Raw genomic sequence first — 19369 nt, 5'->3', positions numbered from 1 at the left:
CCAGTGCTGGGCAGGTATAAATAGGTATAAAAAAAATACAACTTCTATTCTCATAAAAGAAGAGGAATAAGCTACCATGCCAGAAGCTCAGTTGTACTGAAGGTTTTAAACTAGGCTTTTTAGGCTTTTATAGATACCATGTAATTAAAAGCATCTGAAGACCTTTCATAAACTTAGGGCATAATGAGTTACTACTGTGGATTATATCACTGAAGGCAGTGGGATTTCTCATGAAAATATCTCTATTGTATTTTTAACTGATACAAATAAAAATTTACTTATTTATGAGCAAAGATAAACAAGTTGAATTATGTAGCAAGACTAGGACCTAATTATAAAAAATAGTGTAACACTGCTGCTATTTTTTCTTCCAACACCTGTTGTTCCATGTTTTATGCCACTCACTACTGTAAATTAATATTTGTGTCGTAAATTGGAGGATAAAAAGTGAAGTGCAACAGGAATAGGTTTGGGGAATAAAAGGGCAGCTCTGTCAGACAAAATACTGTGCGGTACTGTGTAAAGTATAAGTAGTAGGGATACCTGAGTCACCTCCCTTTTATTCAACTTGAATTTGATATTTTCCTTTGTCCTCAAGGAAGACTGGAGTTTTGTATTATTTAGGCTAAAATGCTGGAGAAGAAAGCCATACTGAGGAAGAGGAGAGGCTTTGATTCAGCTTTTGTGTCTGGTGGGAACATTTTCTCAAAATGTAGGTGCTATTTCCTGTAATCAAGGGTTTTCCAGAGCCTGATAATAATTTCCCAGCTGTATCATTTTAGTGAATTATTCTTTAGCCTTGGGTTTTGCATATTAAGAATGGGAGAGGAGATCATATTCATCTTGATGATAGAAAACAGGGAATAGAACTCCCACAGCTCCCTCTCCCTTTCCCTCCACCTTGTGGAAAGTTTGGCTTTGTGCTAAAGCGTGAAAAAAGCCTTGACTGCAATGTGTCAGGCATATTTCAGCTCGATTTGTGTCAACCCTAATAAGTCAGCTGACAAGGTAATAAATTGGGTGTCTGTTCAAGACCTGGCACCTGTACAGGAAATAAAAGGGGATTTCAGTTGCAGCACAATTGCTTTGTTTTACAAATGGATCTTTTCTTAAGGCTCCTCTACCTCGTTCCCCCTTCTTCTCTTTACTGAAATCATGTTATCAAAATGTTTATTTCAATTGTGGCTGGAGCCAGTGTTTCATCTGGAAAAGAAAGCTCTATGAGTATCCTTGGAAATGGAAATCTTTATGATTTTCATTCTGAAATAAAACCTTACAGAGCATTTAATTATTCATGTATCCTGCTGTTACATAAATGGTCTGAATAACTTTGAATTATTGAGAAACTGCCTTTGTTCAACATTTTGAAACTTTACATTTATATAGTTTGAATCAGGCTAGGAAAACAGAATTTATTTAACCCAGGGAAACTGTAGTAGTAAGATCTCACTATTTTTAATGATAATATAACCTTGTGACCAGGGTGTCTTAACATGCTTCCCTCTGTGCCTGACCTCCAAGGATGCAAGTCTGTTGCAGCCCTTGAGAGCACAGCTTTTGTAGGTCCAGCTGTAGGGTTGTGTTTTTAGCTCAGGGGCACCAGGTCAGTTCCCAGTGTGATGTGAGGTGGTGACTGCAATAGTGGTGAGAGCTGAGGCAGTTTCCTTGCAGTATTCCCTTTTGGTACACAGATCTTCCCCACGCTTGGAAAAGAGACAGCAGCTCCTGTCTCTGACCCTTTTCATTTTTGGTGACTGTCCTGGGCACCGTGGAAGAAGTTTCCTAAAGATGTAGTTTCAGGCTCTATGGCTGGAGGAAGCAAAACAGGACTTGTATTCTTTGAAATGGGCAGCTGCCTTTTCTTCCAATTGAATTTCTTCCACCTTTCCCCTCCTTCATTATCCCATAGGGATCTAGAATGAGTAGATCTTCATTTCCACACGGAGAGTTCATCTCCCAGAATTTCCTTCTTGGACTTTTTTAATTAGAGGAAGTGATAATCTGACCCAGTGGAAGGTGAAGGGGGAAACGGTTTATTAAAAACAAATATTATTGCCATTAATTAAAGTACGTATGATCTTTAGAAACAAGGAGACAAGAACTCTCAAGGTCATAACAGTTACCTAAGTATGCTTTCCACATAATAAGAAAATTTTCAGCAGCAATGTTCAGAATCCAAGAGGATAAATCTATGTAATGGATATAATAAAGTTTTCTATACAGTGTGTCTGTTTGAGGATTTATCACTCCTTATTCAGAGGATTGGACTAGATGACAAAAGCCTTACCTGTCCACTCCTATCACATTTAGGGTTACAACATTCAAATGAGGAAAAAGTTTTCTTAAGTTCTCCTAGTATTTTCAAGAAGTGAAAAAGGAGCTTGAGGGGAAAAAAGGGGGGAATATAAACCTTTAAAACTCCAAGTGAACTTTAGGAATGGTAATTGAATGCAAGCTCTGGTCTTTCCTATCACACTGTAAATTTAAAAAAAACTTAGTTAAGCAACCCTTCTTTCTCCAGCACTGCCTAGTAATATGATGGATTGCTCTAAATTAATTACAGTAATCAGCTAACGTTATGTGCTGTAGAGTTGTGATTCAAGCATGAAGGAAAGAATGCAGAGCAAATTGCATATATGAAAAATGTGTTGCAGGGTTAGCTCAAGGTTTACACCTTGACCTCAGTCTGTGGAAAAAAAAAAGGACTCGAGGGTGAAATACTGAAATCTGAACAAAAATGGAGGAAATTTTCCAGGTCACATATCTTTGGATGTACTGCAAAGGCATTATATGTTAATAAAAGCAGAAGAATAAAGTAAGAAAACAGTACCTAATAATAACTGATACTCTCTGTTGCAAGAGGTGTTTTAAATTTCCTGGTCATTGGAAAGATGTTAAGAAATGCCCATTTCTTTGTGTTTCAATAATATCAGCTCCCTTCTGACCTGTTGTGAAATGGATTGAGAATTCATACTGAACTTTACAGATTCCTCATGAGGTGAATTGTAAAAATCTGCTTGGACACATATAATCTTCTTTAAAAATATTTATAGAACACAGCTCTTATGAAAATTAAACATGTTCCAGGTGTGTATGGTCCACCTTCTGGGTACAGCCAAGTTGTTTTTGAAGTGGTAAATACACCTGTCCTTGCTAGTCAAGAGGAATTCTTCATGGTCAAGCTGCTAAAATGAAATGAAATTTCATGGGGTTTGTTGTGTCTTGGTTTTATTCAAGAGAAAAACTTGTATGATTATAGTAAAGCTGGGAATGAGTTGTAGGTAAGATGTGCACCTGGCTGTGGAAAAAAACATTAGTTCTTTTCTTCTGAGCAACAACTGCTTGCAGTGCTTCAGCTCTCAGGATAAAATGGCGGATGTGATACTATTATGCTTGCAGGCTCTTCTTGGGAGGTTGGGATTTTTAAAAGATTACTTTTTTCCTTCATTAATAGTGAAACTAGCACCACAGAAACTCAAGGTGTTTTCTTCTAGCTTTATTCAAAACACTTATGGGAAGAGGTGTTGATGCCAGGTGTATAAAAGCTCTGAGTAAAAAGTATAAAGCAAAAAGATGGAGTTCATCTATAGCATGGGGGGTGGCTTGCAAGCTGAAACAACCATGTTTGCTGAGCTTCCCTTCTGTTTCAGTGCAGCTGCCCAAAAGGACAGGGCATGGCCAGACTGTTTTCAGGGATGTTTTCCAGATGTGTGAAAAAAAGTCTTTAAAGGGGAAGGAGTCTATATCCTTTTTTGATTTTGTAGTTTTTAGTATTTTTCTAGCCATGCCGGCAACTATATAACAAATAATCTAGCTGAAAAAAAAAGAGCCAAAAAAGGGAAGGTATTGAAAGAAATATCTCTGAGAAGTGGCACTGAGGCAAGAATGAGCAAATGTGACAGAGATGCACAGGGAATCTTTCAGCTGATTTCAATGTAAAGTGAAGTTCTAGATGAGACTAAGGCGAAATAGAGATGTTGGTCTGTCCTTTGGGTGGGGTTTTGCATGGCTGAAACATGTATGTACAGTTTGTTGCCACTTCTATTTAAGTACTGTCTACAGGGGTGCTGTCTGCAGTGTTCTTTGGAAGCTCCCTGAATTTGTACCCCAGAGTCTTTCTTCAACTATGAATATGTTTTATAGGTTTTTAAAGTCTTGCATGACTTTGTACAAAGGTGTTGCTGATAATTCTTCTACCTCCTCCCCACAGAACAGCAGCAGCATAACATCTGAGAACCACATTTTGTGTGTGTTTTTTCTTACTCTTAGGCACTAAACTGAGGTGAATGTCAGCCATTGATATATATAAAAAGGATATTTGTGACTTTTCTATGATTAGTATCTTTCCCCTACTTCTCTTTTTTTTCCCATTATCTGCTTTTCAGAGGCTGATTTAATTCTGTTTACCACTGTTTCACTACATTTTCAGCAACACAACAGAGGAGAGTAGTAGGAGACAATGTGAGGAATCTGCTACAAATCCTACTGTGGACTGGTTTCTTCTACAAAATTGCCAGTTTAAATATATATCCATCTGCATCTGCGGCACCATTTCACAGCTACCTGAGCTAATTGTCACCTGGGCCATCCCAGTGCCCACAGCCTCTCACCATTCAAACCTGGGTTTAATGCTTCCTGATTCACCCAAAATCTCATCCAGCAAAATCAAAGTAATTTGTTTGGGAGTAGCTCAGGGCCCCAATTGGTGCAATGAGGTAGCAGGGTGCTGAGAGGAGGGTGCAACCATGGCAACCCAAATTTGTATTAATCTGAGCAGCTGTGGAGAGTTGCTACTAGGTTTGGCCTGCCCATTTCAGAGCTGCTTTCTTTCTCCTTCTCCTGGTCTCAGTGCTGAGCCTGTGTTAGGCCAGGGATAGCTACCGTGTCCGTGTAGTGCAGGAACTCAGTGGCAGTGAGACCTGAATGGGGGCTTTCCTTGCCTTTGCAAGTTCATTATTTTTTTTCTTTCCCTTTATCAGAACCCAATTGCTCTTCCCCTTCTTTTCAAAGGCACTGGTCTTTGTCTCCTCCTGCTGCATTTATCCTCTTTTGAAGTGAACTGTTATGATGAGCAGATCAAACATTTCACTGCTCCCATAAGTCCTGCCCCCTTGCATGTTCTCTCTTGTCATGGAAGCAGTCAAGGTATTTTAATGTAATACGTTAGTGTTTTGGTGTAATTGCTGCTACTCTTCAATCACTTCTGACTTACTAGTTAGCAAGTATGGGTTTCTTACAGTTTTGGGAAAACAGGAACACTGTAATGCCTGCAGAGCACAGGAGTGCTTCAGCCTTTGAGTGTACCTAACGCCACAATAAATGTGGTGAGTGGGTGGGAGTTGGTTTTAGAAACCTTGTAGACACTAAGCAAGGGTTTTTACTGAAGTCAATAGTAATGTCACTTGACAGAGGTTGAAGACATTGCAGAGTGGTTTTATGTGTTGTAAAAAGATTTCCAGCTGGTAAATTGTAAATATATAAAAGGTTCTGAAATTAAAACTGACAGAATTACTGATAAAAATTTCTGGATCTCTATTTCAGTGTTTTATTCAGAAGTATTGAGTTAATTAGTTACATATACGTGTGGAATAACTACAGACTCTTTGAACTGCCCTGGGACTCTCCATGGACATGGTATCTGACACTTCTGGGAGTGGACTTTGCGTACTACTGCTTTCATCGCATGAGCCATGGTAAGACTTAACAAGTTTTTCGTGTTTTGGCATACAAAATACATTAATGTCTGTTAATAAAGTGAGGTATTCATTTTTGTTTCTATACTTTATCTACTCTAAGCATTTATAGCTGCTCTTCTTCCCAAGGGTTAGCAAAGATAAACTTTTAGCATGGGAAACAGTTAATGCTTCATACTCCATACAATAAACACAATGTTGTGAAAGGAAGGAGTATCATTTTGAAAACAGTTCAACAGAGAAAGTGAAGTATCATGGAAAAAAGTAAGGAAAAATAGTGAGTACATAAAAAATTGAGTTCAATATCCCCATACACCTGTATGAAAAGTACAGCACAGTACAGATAACTATTTCAAAAGAATCTGGTGGATGTACAAACTAGAGAGCAGGAAAAAGCAAGATGGCCAAAATAATGGAGCCCATGTAAATCATGTCAGCCATTTCTGTACATGTATGTCTTTCTCATTACATATTTCTGTTCCCTAGAAATATCGGCTCTAGCCTTTTATACCATATCTAAAAATGCAATAATACTTTCTATCAATCCCATCTCTGGGCTTGACCTAAAGTCTGTAGCAATGAAATAAAAATCTTTTTGTTTTTTAAGAGGGTTTAGACTGGACTTCTCAAAGCTGAGTGCACCCAGCCTGCAGAAGCTGTGGGATGTGGTAATGATACTTCATGTAATGTGCTTTCAGAAAGGGAAAATGCTCTGCTGCCAGTAGGTCAGTGGTATATATGGAAGTAGGTAAGAAAGGAGCCTGAGCTGCTGCGAGGAGTGGGAGAGAGGAAGGGTCCCTCCCAGGTGGGGATGGCAGGCGGGTGTGAGAACAATGCAGGGTGGGTGTAAAGGGACAACAATGGTGGGGGACGGGCCGGGAGGCGAGGAAGCAGGGGGAGCTGGAACAATGTGTCGAGGGGGACATCACGGCCAGGAGCTGGGAGCCCTGCGTGGGTGTACGGAGACTGGGAATACGCTTCACAAACAATGACATTAACAGTGCTGGCAGGGCTGCAGCCTCAGGCTAAGAATTGCATAAGAGCAGGAGGCTATTCCTGTGTTTTAAAATAAAAATAATTGCCTTCAAGTGTTAGAAAATCACTAGCTTGGCTGTGCTTTCTCTGGAGTCAGTGGTAAAATTCCCACTGGCAGAGAAGTGAACAGGGCCATCTCTACATTCTCTAAAGAAATGGATATATTTCTGTTTCAGCAGCAACTTTGCATTTGCTCTTCTTTGTTTTTGTTTTTGATGGAATACTTTGGAATTAATCTCAATAGGAATTTTAGAAATAAAAACAAGCCAATTCTATATGTAATGGAGTTGAAGAAGCTGTAAGAAAGTGCTGCTCTTCTCTTAAGAAGGTCAGTGCTGAGCTATTCAATAAATGGTAATTTACTCTTCTTCAGGTTACAGAAATATTGTTCGCTGTTATATCTGTGCCACTTAGCAAGGAACTGATGAAAAATTGTAGAAAATCACTCTAAGAGGGGATTTTAGTTTAACCAACACTCTTTTCTGGTCAAACAATGATGAAATCTGTAGCACAGCAACACAGCTGCGAAAGTCAGCTGCGCTGAAAGTTGCTGAGGAAGTTCAAGGAGATGGTTTTAAAAAGTCAGGAAAAATATCTTTGCAAATGGAGAAGAAAGGGCACTGGAAAAGTTGCTGGTACAAGCAGACAAAACACACCTTTGCACTAGAAAGTGACAGCCCTGGTGATTCAGGCTTGGATCCTACAGCAAAGTTCAAAATTAATAGCACATGTATATCCCAGGAAGTTCAAGCTGTGTGGGCTTGCTCTAATTGTTTCAAACTGAAAAACTAAAATTCAGATATATTTTTTAGTTGTTTCTTAGAACTTGATGTAATTTTGATACTAAGAATTATCATCATCATGTAGCTTTTCCTGGCTGCAAGCAATAATTTGGTAACTCAATCCCCTGGCATTTTTACTACCTTATTTCATGTTATCCATGAATAACTAGATTTTTCATTCTACTATTTCATAAATTGTCTTGAATCACAACAGATTTTAAAGTTTCTTCTGTAGGAGAAACCCTACTATGGAATATAAAATTTTTACCCAGCATTTGAGGAGATATTTTTTCCTCTTCACTCTATGCATGTAATAGCTATTATCCTAAACTGAAGTTATACAGCAACAAAAGGAAGTATTTTTAGGTGTGATCTCATTTTGCAAAGGATAGAGTTATTCTAAGTATGTGCTTGTATTTTCCATTGTTTGCAGTAGCCACTGAGAGGTTAGAAAATAAAATGCTTCACCACTTATTCCAGCATTCTTCTGGGTCTGATCCAAAAGCTGTGGCAGTCAACGGGTCTACTTAGACCCTGCTCTTTCTCGTGGCATTTTAATGAATTTATAAATCAATGTAACTTTTCCCTTTGTTTCAGTAAAACACCCATAATGGCTGTACTACTAAAAAACGTATGCTATAAAATCACAGGTTTTACTTTAAAACTCCTTTTTTTTAGGGAAGGATATGTGTGGGTTTGAAGGATTTTTTCCAGGTATTTTCATCTAGCATGTATGGATTACTCCTCAAGTTTCCTCTCCAGGTGCAGAGACCTTGTAGAGTTAGTCCTGCTAGTGAGGGGGATTTGGTGGTCCCAGAGCAGCGCTGAGCCCCAGCACACCCTCCCCGCGCCCTGACCTCAGGGACACTCCTGTTGCAGACAAATAACAACCGCAGTAAGGAATTTGGAAGCTCTGTAAACTGATTTCTTCAGCAGCCACACCTTTTAATCACAGGGGGAAATCTAGAGAATTCCAGATCCACGCAAAAACACTGGTGCTGGTGCACGGCCCAGGTTCCGGCTGCGGGTGTCTGATGCCCAGCTCTGCTGTGGGGGGCTCTGCTAGATCCAGGGCCACCCCTGGCCTGAGCAGGTCCCTTGGCAACAGCTGTGTGCTCAACCCTGTGCTCCAGTGGGGCATAGTGGGGGGTTGCAAGGCTCTGGTGCTCTGTAAGGGAGTAGTTTTTAATCTACACTTCCCAGAGGATCACATCCTGCAGAACAGAGTGTGTTTCTGTCAGCTGGGGGAATCTCCTCTCCTCTGTCAGGCCCTGGAAGAAGCTGTCTCTTCTTAACAGCAGCTTCCAACACCTCTTCTTTTGTTCTCCTTTACTGCTGGGGAATTTCCATTGCTTCAGCGTCCCTCCCCTCACACAACCTGGGAGAAGTGAGTTTCCTTCAGCAGGGCCAAGCCCTGCAGCAGCTGCATTGTTCTGCCCGGGCCCCGCTGGCCGGTGTCAGCCGCTCGCCCCATTGTCCGCTGGTGGCTTCCAGCCACCCTGCGGGATACGTGACATGGTCCCTGTCAGCCAAGGGCTGAGCCAATATGAGCTGATGGTTTGGGTTACATCTGAGGTCATAAAATAGACCTCAGCTGATGAGTATATCCTCAGCAGATTACCCAGCTGCTACATAACATTTCAAGTTAATGGCGTGTCTCTTAATAATTTTGAATTTATTTATAGTGGATGAGAAATGAGCCTTCTACACCAGGTGTATTGTAGAGCAATCAACTCCAAGCTTCTCAGATTCTCCCACCCCACAAAACTGACCTTTTGGCCAAGTCCAGCTTCTGAAGGGTCAGAGGACAAAGAGGGAAACCCTGAAAACTAATGTCGGCATTGTCCTTCAAAAGACCATGCCCCAGACTGTGGCAAAATGTCTCAGCTGAGGATGTTGAGAAGTTTTTCTTTCTAAGACTTCAAATCATCGGAAGTTTTGTAAACTTTTCAACTCCTGTTTTAAAGAATTTCTTTTAGAGGGGTGTTTCTCTTAGCCATGACTTATTTTGCTTCTGCCTCTTCTCCCAGTGAGCATCTTTTGTTACAGTTCCTTCAGCAGCAGAACTGACTTCAGAAGTTTCTGGCTGCTCTTTCCTACACCATGCTGCAGTTCACAACCCGCTCAGTCCTGAAAAAAATATCAAGTATGGAGGCTGTGTGGATGACTGAAATAAACCATGTTAAAAAACAAGGTTGTGTTACCTTTCTTTCTTAACAATTCAGCTCAATATTCATAGGGGTCAATTTAGCCACAGAGCAGGACATAAGCCAGATGTGCTAGCTGAGAATCTATGGGATTAAGTGGAGACTTGAGAGAGAGCAGAAAATTTTCTGAGTCAGTAGTGCACAGGCAGGTAACTCATTGTTTTATAAGGAGCCAGAGTGGATAAATAGGCACAGGTAGTGTCTCAAGATAGATGGCATTAAAACAACTGGAATGTGCAAAAGTAAAAGCCAGTCCTGTTCTTTCTGATAATTATATATGTATTGTGTAGTAACAATAATCCTAATGTGTTACTGGACACTAGTGCAATAGTTGTTGCTTGAGGAGAAGAGGTTAACCTTTTTAGAGGAAAACGCAGCTCAGAGGCTCAAAGTCTCTTCACCATCTATATTTACTGATAATTTTCCAGGGTGTATTGAAATCATATGACTGTACTGTCTGTATTTATCTGATCCATTCCTCCCTTTGAAGTGCCTCTTTCATCTGCATTTTGTCATGTACTTGTCTGAACTCAGTATATTAGCATGGACTTGTTATGTAGATGTTATATTAGCAATTGATACTACATTGAAGTAATTTTTTATTTATAGGGTTATGGATTTATGGGAAGTTCATTATAATAACATGATGTCTGACTTTTCTTACAAGGTTTGCTCTTCGGGAAAATCTAGAATTTTCCTCTAGAAATACAGAAAATTGTGATGCTCTTTTACCTTTTACATGCCAAGGAGGGGAGGAGGTAGGGTTGGTGGTGGTATTTTTAGGCTTAGTTTTGCACGTGGAAAAATATTGTTGTTTACCTAACTAGAAATACAGTACCATATTGATTATCCAAAATGAAACAAATTTCATTTCACCCTAGTGAAAGATAGAAAACGTTGGGAACTGTCAAGTGACTGGAGGAGGCTCTGCTCTTTTTCTTGTCACAGCTTGTGTTGATTGCAAAGGGAATTGATACACAATCATTAAGAGACAAATATTCTCCTCTTGTGAATTATACAGAAAACATTTTTTGCTGTTCTGTCAGTCGATTTTTTCTTATTTTTTAAAGGGGTTTATGAGAGCAGGATAGTAAAATGCTGTCTTTACTAGCCTCACAAAAATAGCAAAAGCTATTGTCATAGCTGCTTGTCATATTTTCTGTTCCATCTTCTGATTGATTCTAGTCCAATACTGAAGACAATACAACATGAATTGAAAATAAATACTTGGTTCAGGTGATTATGACTCATTCATTGCCATTCAAGTTGACTATAAATAAAGTACAATTTTTAAAATTTTTATATTCCTGTTTTTTTTAACTTGTCTTTTACCATTCTCTTATGTTTTTACAAGAGGTGTTCCTTTTCTATATGCCTGTCAAATTTTTTGAGTGGACACTGAATTTGTAGAATACCAAAGTCAATCTTATCAAATCAAGATGTTGCCATTCCTTTTCATATTAAAACATACATTTTCTTGAGAAAGTTCACCTGAAAACTCCATCAGCTGCAATGAGGCTTCCTGATATGGAATGTCTAGGGTCCCATAAAATTATAGGAGCCTGCTTGTATTGTTTTCAGATTGTTATTGTTCATAACAAGTTCCTGTTGTTTGAAAGACTGATTTCTTGTGTAGTGGCAAGAATAATGTCCTGATATTAGGTGAGGTTGACTCATTTAGTCTGTAAATTTTATTGTGGCATATGCAGATAGCTAAAAGCCTCTTCCTATTTTACTTTACACGTGGTGAGATAATAATTGGCTTTCTGAAAATTCTTTGTAACCTGAAGAGCTCAGAAGATGGAAATAAGAGGGAATCCACTACAGAGTTTTTTCTTAGTTTTAATTTCTGAATATCCTAAAGACATTTATGGGTGAATGGATTTTCTAAGTATTTTAAATGTCAGAAATAATTAAGAATAATGGTAGTAACAAATCTGCCAATAGTTTGTATGTCAGACAAAAGTGATTGGCTGTGGAGTTTTGGCTCCTTCTAGCTGCTGTAGGATGTGGTCTGGAGTGGGAATACAATGTAGTGAAGGGTAGGACATGGCTTGTTGCTGTAGGTGAGGAGTTCAACTCCATGGTCTGGGTTCAACAGTATACTTGCCGTGATTCTTGTAGGTTTTCTGTAAATATCTGGTAATTATTTTTCCCTGCAGGATGCTCGGAGAGAAAGGCCCAACTGTTATGGATTAGGCCTTGATAAAGTACAAAAGCAATCTTTTTTTTTTCTGATTCCAGACACAATGTATCTTAAAAATCATTAAATGCATGGCAATGAAAGCGTGAGTTAACAATATTATGACACAATTTTTATGCCAGAATTCAGGGGCTAATTCCATCTCCTCTCAGCACTATTCATCTTCTCTCAAGCTCCCACCATGAAAAAATCTGGCGAGCTCCCCAGTACAAAATGAAAAAGAAACTATTCCTCTATTTTCCTTGTTTGTCATTTTATGGTTGGGAAAGTGTTCAGCACAAGGTGAATAATCTTTTAAAGTATTATGTATTTTCCCACTTTGAGGGTTGACATAATACATTGGCATTCTAGAGGCTCTCTCTCTAGATATGCATTAGTTCGATGTATGGGTGTCTGGAGTGTAGAATTTCATCTTTTTTCCTTCCTGCAGTGCCTGGGTTTTTCCTGAGTGCACAGATTAAGGAAAAAGTTCTGGATCTGCTTATAGAAAAAAAAGTTTGCAACATGCTTTTTCAGTAAAACATTAGAAAATGTGGTGAGGTGGGAGAAGAAAGTTTGTTATAAATTAGCATGGGTTGGCCATTCAAAAAATCAGCTGTCTTCACACATTTGTATCCTTGGCTATTGCTGCCCTCTAGGCTGTGTTCAAATTTTAAACACAGAAAAAAATAATCCTTTTCATCTGAGTGAAGATGTGAGTATGAAAGCGTCCAATTCACTGTGCAGGGAAACAGTTCATTTGACATGCTTTTTCAAGTGTGCTGCTGAAAACCAATGAAATGGCGCATAACACTTGTGTTTTTTAAGGTGTTACAGTACATAAAGTAAAATGTGAATTATCCAAGTTTTAAAGTGAATCTTTTTTGTAGTTAGTTAGTGTGGAAGAGAATTCTTCTGAGTAGTTTGAAGATCTTACTGAAGTTTTGCCTGAAAAAAGGTTTGAAATACTTCTCTTGTACACTGTTTGGCTTCCTAAATGTTATAGAACCATCTGCAATCAGGTGACTTTATAAGTTGAAGAGAGAGAACTGTACGTTTGATAGTTCAACTACTCATTCAAGGAGAGAAGTCCAGCTATGTCTATTTTCTCTTCCTTTTATTTTTTTTTTTGTCATAAACTTTGAATGTGTATCTTATGCTAGAAACTTGCATTTCACATCTAAGTGAAAGCCCACCTGAGAATATATATTTCTGTTTCCCTTGACTTAATTTGAAATCAAGTTCCTTCAGCTAAAGGTTAATATCTATTTCCTGAAGAAGTTGCAAAAAATCACTTAATCTAGGCTCATTTCAAACCAAAACCAACTGCAGTAATTTTGGAAATGCCACCTCAGTTTATGATACAGCAGCTCCTGCACACTCTTGCTAGAAGACTTTGTCACCTCCATGTTACATCAATCTGTTGAAATCAGCACATCAGCAGTAAAAGGTACCAAACACACACATCTTTTTCACATCTTTTTAATGTGTGATGTGAAACTGTGATTGTAAGGAATTAGATTTTGAGTAAAAGCACACTCCATATAATTCATCAAACAGCCAACAGTGGTAACTATTTTTTTTGTCACAGTTTTAAAGTAGAAGCAGAGGCCTAGAGGAATGAAAGGCATTGTTAAAACAGATAGCCCGCTGAGATGCTTGTGCTTCCTCTGTTACAAAAAGAAGTCTTTTTCTCCTTCTGTGCTAGTAAAAATTGCCTGGTCATTATTGCTCTATCGGTCTGTATAGTTTTAGCATGGAGAAAGAAATGAACAGAACACTGTTCTGTTTCCACCCTGAAGTAGCACTTTAGCTAATATACACTGTGAAGATGCAACTTCACACAGCTCTTTTGAAGTTTCTTTTCAAACTGTGCAGAATTTAGCTTTGTAGCCTCTTGACAGTCTACATGCAGGGAAAGGTAAGGTGGTTCCTGTGGCACATACGTGATTGTGTGGCTGAGACATGTGAGTTTGTGACATAGACCCAGCAATCCTCCTGAGCAGATGTGCTGCTCTGAAGGGTTTGGAATCACATTTCTGTTCCCCAGTAGGACATGGCTAAAATATCCCATTTCTACAGTATTAGGACCAAGAACAATAAGAAATTTAGAATGCCTTTTTTACCCAGAATAAAAGTGCATTCCCTCCCAAGCCCCGAAAGGCAAGCTGTTGCTTCAGGGTATTACTCAGGTTTCCAGAAGCTCGATGTCTGTAATAGTTTTCCTTGCTTGCAGAAAATCTAGGGAGGCCATTACCATTTAAAATACTTTATGTTTCAAGATTGGCAATTAGCATTTAATGTGTGTCTGGAGCAGAAAAAACATTGTTGTATCTGGGCAATGCTCTTTGCTTGTATGCTTCCTTCAATGCATCTTTATTGCCTTAATAAAGTATTTAAACTGCCAAAACTACTTTTTTGAATGTAGGAAGGGCAATCTTTTCTGCATCACACTCTATCTAAATTGATAGCATGTGGTGGAAGATATAACTTAATAAAAATTATCAACCAGATTTTTTTCCTTTTTTATTTTCTTTTAGTAGCTAAAATTATCAGTAAATGCTTTTCTGGTAGAACATTTTTTTAATAACCGGCACTATTTCTCAATTAATTTTTCCCAAGAATCAGTAAATGTCAAGCCTGAATAAATTCATCAATGCTAACTATTTTTAAAATAAAATTACTTTTTTATTATAAATGGAGAGGTGCGAAATAGAATGTCATCATCCTGTTGAGAGAAAATATCTAAAATGTTCACATGTATAAAGCTGTATGAAAGACAGATATCTTAAATAGGAGTCATTCATCTGTTTTATGGTCTTTATAGTTAGATTTTATAAAGTACTTGTATTTAAGTACTAGATAATGACCTCTGGGCTACTTATTTTGAGGGCTGCATGGGAAGAAGAAATTTCTTTTTGCTGCTGGGAAACAAAAATTGCGACTAATCAAATCATATTGATATGTGTGTGTGAGGAAGTGAAAGATTTTGTGGGGTCCTGGAGGAGAATTTTTTATTCTGTCTAGTTACTAATTTTCCAGAAACCCTTAAAAATTTTTCTTCTGAAAAAACTGTGGCCATTCTCAGCCTTTCCAATGAGGACATTACACACACTGACAGTAAAATGGTGTGGCTGTTGCTTCAGACTGTGTAGTTCAACCTGGACATGTGACCTTGTAAAACACAGGAGAAATTTGCCTGTGCTACTTTTAACTTCTATAAAATTAGAAGAATTCCTTTCAATTTAATGAGCAAATATCGTAAATATCACTGTTATTATAAGCATACCTTGTAATTTTATTTTTGTAAGTTCAGGAGGGTCAAAGCTATTGCTAAGTATGGAAAGGGAAGTGCAAACTCTCAGCCTGTAGTAACCCTATGGCATGTGACATGTTTTCACAAGGAATCATTTCAGACATCAATGATCTCATGTTCATGGCTTCCATCACCTGGAAACTGGCCTGTTGAGTTGAGGCAAAAAGGTAGGATTTTATTGGTTTTACATCACAGTGGTGTAAGAAAAATATATGCTTTATATGTGCATCATATATTTTACATGTTTTTATGCTTTCTTTTATTTTATTTGAAATTTTAGTCACTATTAACACATAAAGCTACTGAGATCCTAAAATTTTGTAGATATAAAAAGATATGGTAACCTATACTGTGTTACGGAACTAAAAATATAAGGAGTTTTTCACCCCAAGCAGTTTTTAACTTAATGTACTTCTGACTGGAGATTAAAATAGTAAAAAAAATCCCCAAACAATATAAGAAAGGAACTCTTCCTGGGCTGTTAGTTGGCTAGAATGGATGTGAAGCAGGAATGAGCGAACGTGTCAAAGACAACACTCAATTCTTTCCTACTCTTCCCAGATTTGCTCTTCTTCTGATGTCTCTTCCCACTCATGCTAACATGACTTTTTTTATTATAAATGTTGTTTTGCTACTTAAACATGGGAGAGGTTTTTTTTTGTTGATTTAAAGTTGAAAAATATATCTAAAAATATTGTGGAGAAATGCAGAATTTAGTAAGTAATCTTGTTATATCATTAGCAGATTCCCTTGGACCATATGGTTAAAATGAATCTGAGTCATGAACACCTTGCAGGATTCCTATGGGACAAATGACAACATGCAAAGTGTTCACAGTACACATATACAATAAATTCATACCAAATGATTGAATTTTAGGAGGCCACGATATTAATTTTTGCTTTTTCTTTTAGATATGGGTATGATTATTACGTTTGCCTCTCTTGTAAAAGCACTTCACCAAGCAGAGTTAAGTTGGAAAACATGAAGCTGGTTCTGAGAAATTTTTGGGAAGAAGTGCATGCAACCTCAGCTAAACAAAAAATTTCAAAAAGACACTGTACATTGTTTGAATTTTTCATTTCTTGTCTGAAAATTTTTGCAAAGCAATTTCAGATTGGATATCAGAACAGAGATATGGAAACTTTAAATACAGCAGTGTCTAAATTATTGAACAGGAAGAAATACTGATTCATAAATTATTCACATTTTCCTTTGCTCAATATCTTTCTTTAGTGATAATAATTGAGTCCCTTAGTATACTTTTTTTTCGAAGTTAAAATGTAAATGTTTTGCAACAGAGATGAGTTTCATTGTTCCCTTCTGCAAAAGAGGGGAAGGGTAGCATAAGCAGATAGGACTCTCCTAGCACAGTGGCAGAGCAAGGGACTAACTTAGGGATGAGTTCTTCAGGCTGGGACCTTCAAACCAAAGGCAGTCCTTCCATTACAATAATTCTGAAAGTGAAATTTTGGGTTCTTTTACTTAATCATACATTTCCTCTTTTTTGTCTGTCTGAAGTTTAATTGGTATAAATTTTGCTATATAGTCTATTCACAAATCATTCTGTATTCTTGTGATTTGAGTATGTACTGGAAATATGTAATATATGTGTGTGTGTGTATATATATATATATATATATATATACACACACACACATATATATATATAAGCTTGTTTAAAGGTGTAGGATGTCATGCATGTAATGCAGATGTGGCTGTATAATTACTTCAATTGCATATGTATGCACCCTGTGACTACAGAAGTTCATAGTTACAGAATAAAAGCCACAGTGAGAGGAATCCAGACTGCTTATTTTTATACTTACTGATATCCCAGGGAAGAAGGTAAAAAGCAGTTTATAAAACCTGGACAAAAGAAGGATGTAACTTTTTTTTTGTACTCCCTTGGGCTGAATCTCAGCTGAAACAACTGACAGTTTTTGGACTTACTGAAGGAAATGATGAGTGAAGATAAATATCCAGATGTTTGCTGGCCAGATGTGTAAGGTTACATTTTGGAAAGCATGAATTCTCTACCTGTGTCTCCTGAGAAGGAAGTTGTAAATAGTAAACATGCTATATTTTTATTTCCACATTTGGGGTGGGGGGGAATCAGGGTTCAAAATCAAACTTCATTTTGCCTTCAATGTAGTGTCTTAAGAACAGATGTAGGTTGAACATGCAGATTGGCACAGCATGCAAGTGGCATTTTTTAAATTGCCATTGTGTCTGCATGGCTAACTTAGCACCCTTTGTGCATTGTTTTTAGTTCAAGAGAGATGCAGCTTATGGAACTCTCTTAATATTCCAGCAGTAGGACAGAGGTGTGTCAAGTCACTAAAAGTTTCCTATTTTCTAGTCCCATGTTTCAAACTTATTATTTATGACAATGAAAAATGCAAAGCTTGACTTTTTCCCCTCTTTCCCCAGCCTACACTAAGTCTCTCCCTTCCCACCTAACATACAGATCTCCTTCTTTTCAAATAAATAGTTGGAAGCAGCTGCCTGCTAATAGAGCAGCACAGCTCATCTCAGCCTGTGCTTGCTCTCAGACTTGGGAAGAGGAAAGAAACGTCTTGTTAAAGTCAAGTAAATAACTTAGCTGCTAGGCAGTAGGAAAAATATTGGATTTGATTGTGTATTATTCCCATATGGGTGAGATATATTTAAAATTGAAACGGAAACCACCTCCCTTAAAACTTAAAGTGACAGATTTTCAAAAATTGGCAGCCAATTTTCGCCTATAATTGTACCTAATGTGGAAGGGATTTTCCTCTGCTGATGAGGGATAAGAGGGTCTTGCCACCATACTAGCAGTGAGGCAGAGGAGGCCCCTTTCAGCATGTAAAATTTGCCGGCCAGAAATTTCTCCACTTCCTTGGGCTAAAGATGTCCTGAGGGCTGGAGGCTGCTTCAGTGCATGGGAGGTGTTTAACTCATTTGTGTGAACTCCCCACTGCTTAGGAGCTCCAAAACAAGCATGTGGAGAGTGAAATTTTAAGAAAAAAATGCAAAAACAACAAGAAAAAACCAGACCAACAACAACAAAAACATACAAAACCAAACTGAAACAAAACCAAAAAAAAAAAAAAAACCCAAAACAAACAGCAAACAAAAACCCAAAGACACCCCCTACCACCTTTTAAACAGAGTTGTTCTTCTCCAGGGCAGGCAGTGTTGCAGCATGTTCTAGCACTGTAAATTCCCTTAACTGGCATTGCCTACGATTTTAACTTGAAGCGCCTGAAAGAGTTTTTATTCATGTGCTGATGTAGACTTATTTTTGTGTTCCCATTCTGCCATTTTATAAACATTAGAAAATATAACAGCCACATAATTACAGAAGCCCAGCCTTTTCCTCCTTAGAAAACATAAAGACCTTTTCCAAATACTTGTTTTGAAGGCACAGGATTTACAACACCTAATTTCTTCAATGACTTAATAATTTCTCCTCAGTCATGTATGAGAACAAATAGGCTCTGGAGTGGGTGGGGGGAAAAGAGAGATGTGAAAGAAAACGGTAGGCATTGAGGCAGTACAGAGGAATTTGTGCAGAGTCAGGATGAGTTTAGGAGGAATGAGGAAATTTATGATGGACTGATTTATGGCTACTGCTTGGCATGGTTCAGGGATAAAACCCTGTGCTATAGAAGCTGTTAGAGGGCTTGCTGTTAATTACAAAATTAGAGTTTGCACCAAAAGTGAATGAAAGTCTTCTTTTTATATTAGACACTAAGAATAGCATCTAACACCTGTAATAGCTAAGATATACTTTTGCCATAAAGTTGGGCAGCCCTGTTTGGTCTGCTGAAAATATTCTTGTTACTTCTCAAATAGTTATGCTTCTAAAGTTTATGGTTGCCAAGAAAATATAATGATTTTCCAATGCTCAGAACTAGCAATAGTAGTTTTTACTGGATGAGTTGGGTAAAATTGCTCTCCACACTGTTACCTTTACTCTGTTATAAAGGAAAAGGCAATGGCAAGAAAAAAAAGACTATATTTTCATGTATACTATGTGTCTTATTCTTGTATACTTCTTACCTCTATGTAGAGGTCTAAGATTTTTTAATTTGCTTATGTTCACTAAAAGGCTGAACTAATATTTTTTAGTTATGTACAGATGTATATCTGTATTAGTCAAGTAACAC

The 19369-nt window shown here is 37.9% G+C and overlaps 1 protein-coding gene across 2 annotated transcripts in view; it reads left to right on the top strand.

The window, feature by feature from the left end:
* Positions 1-19369, top strand: part of AGMO (alkylglycerol monooxygenase) — a 185407-nt gene that overhangs the window by 14390 nt on the left and 151648 nt on the right. For both annotated transcript variants that reach the window (XM_058024879.1, XM_058024870.1), the window contains exon 3: positions 5542-5693. In XM_058024879.1, coding sequence (XP_057880862.1) covers positions 5542-5693 — 152 coding nt within the window. The remainder of the gene's footprint in view (positions 1-5541; positions 5694-19369) is intronic.

The sequence above is a fragment of the Melospiza georgiana genome, chromosome 1, assembly GCF_028018845.1.
Source record: "Melospiza georgiana isolate bMelGeo1 chromosome 1, bMelGeo1.pri, whole genome shotgun sequence".
Lineage (NCBI taxonomy): Eukaryota > Metazoa > Chordata > Aves > Passeriformes > Passerellidae > Melospiza > Melospiza georgiana.
This window is presented reverse-complemented; position numbering and strand designations above follow the sequence as displayed.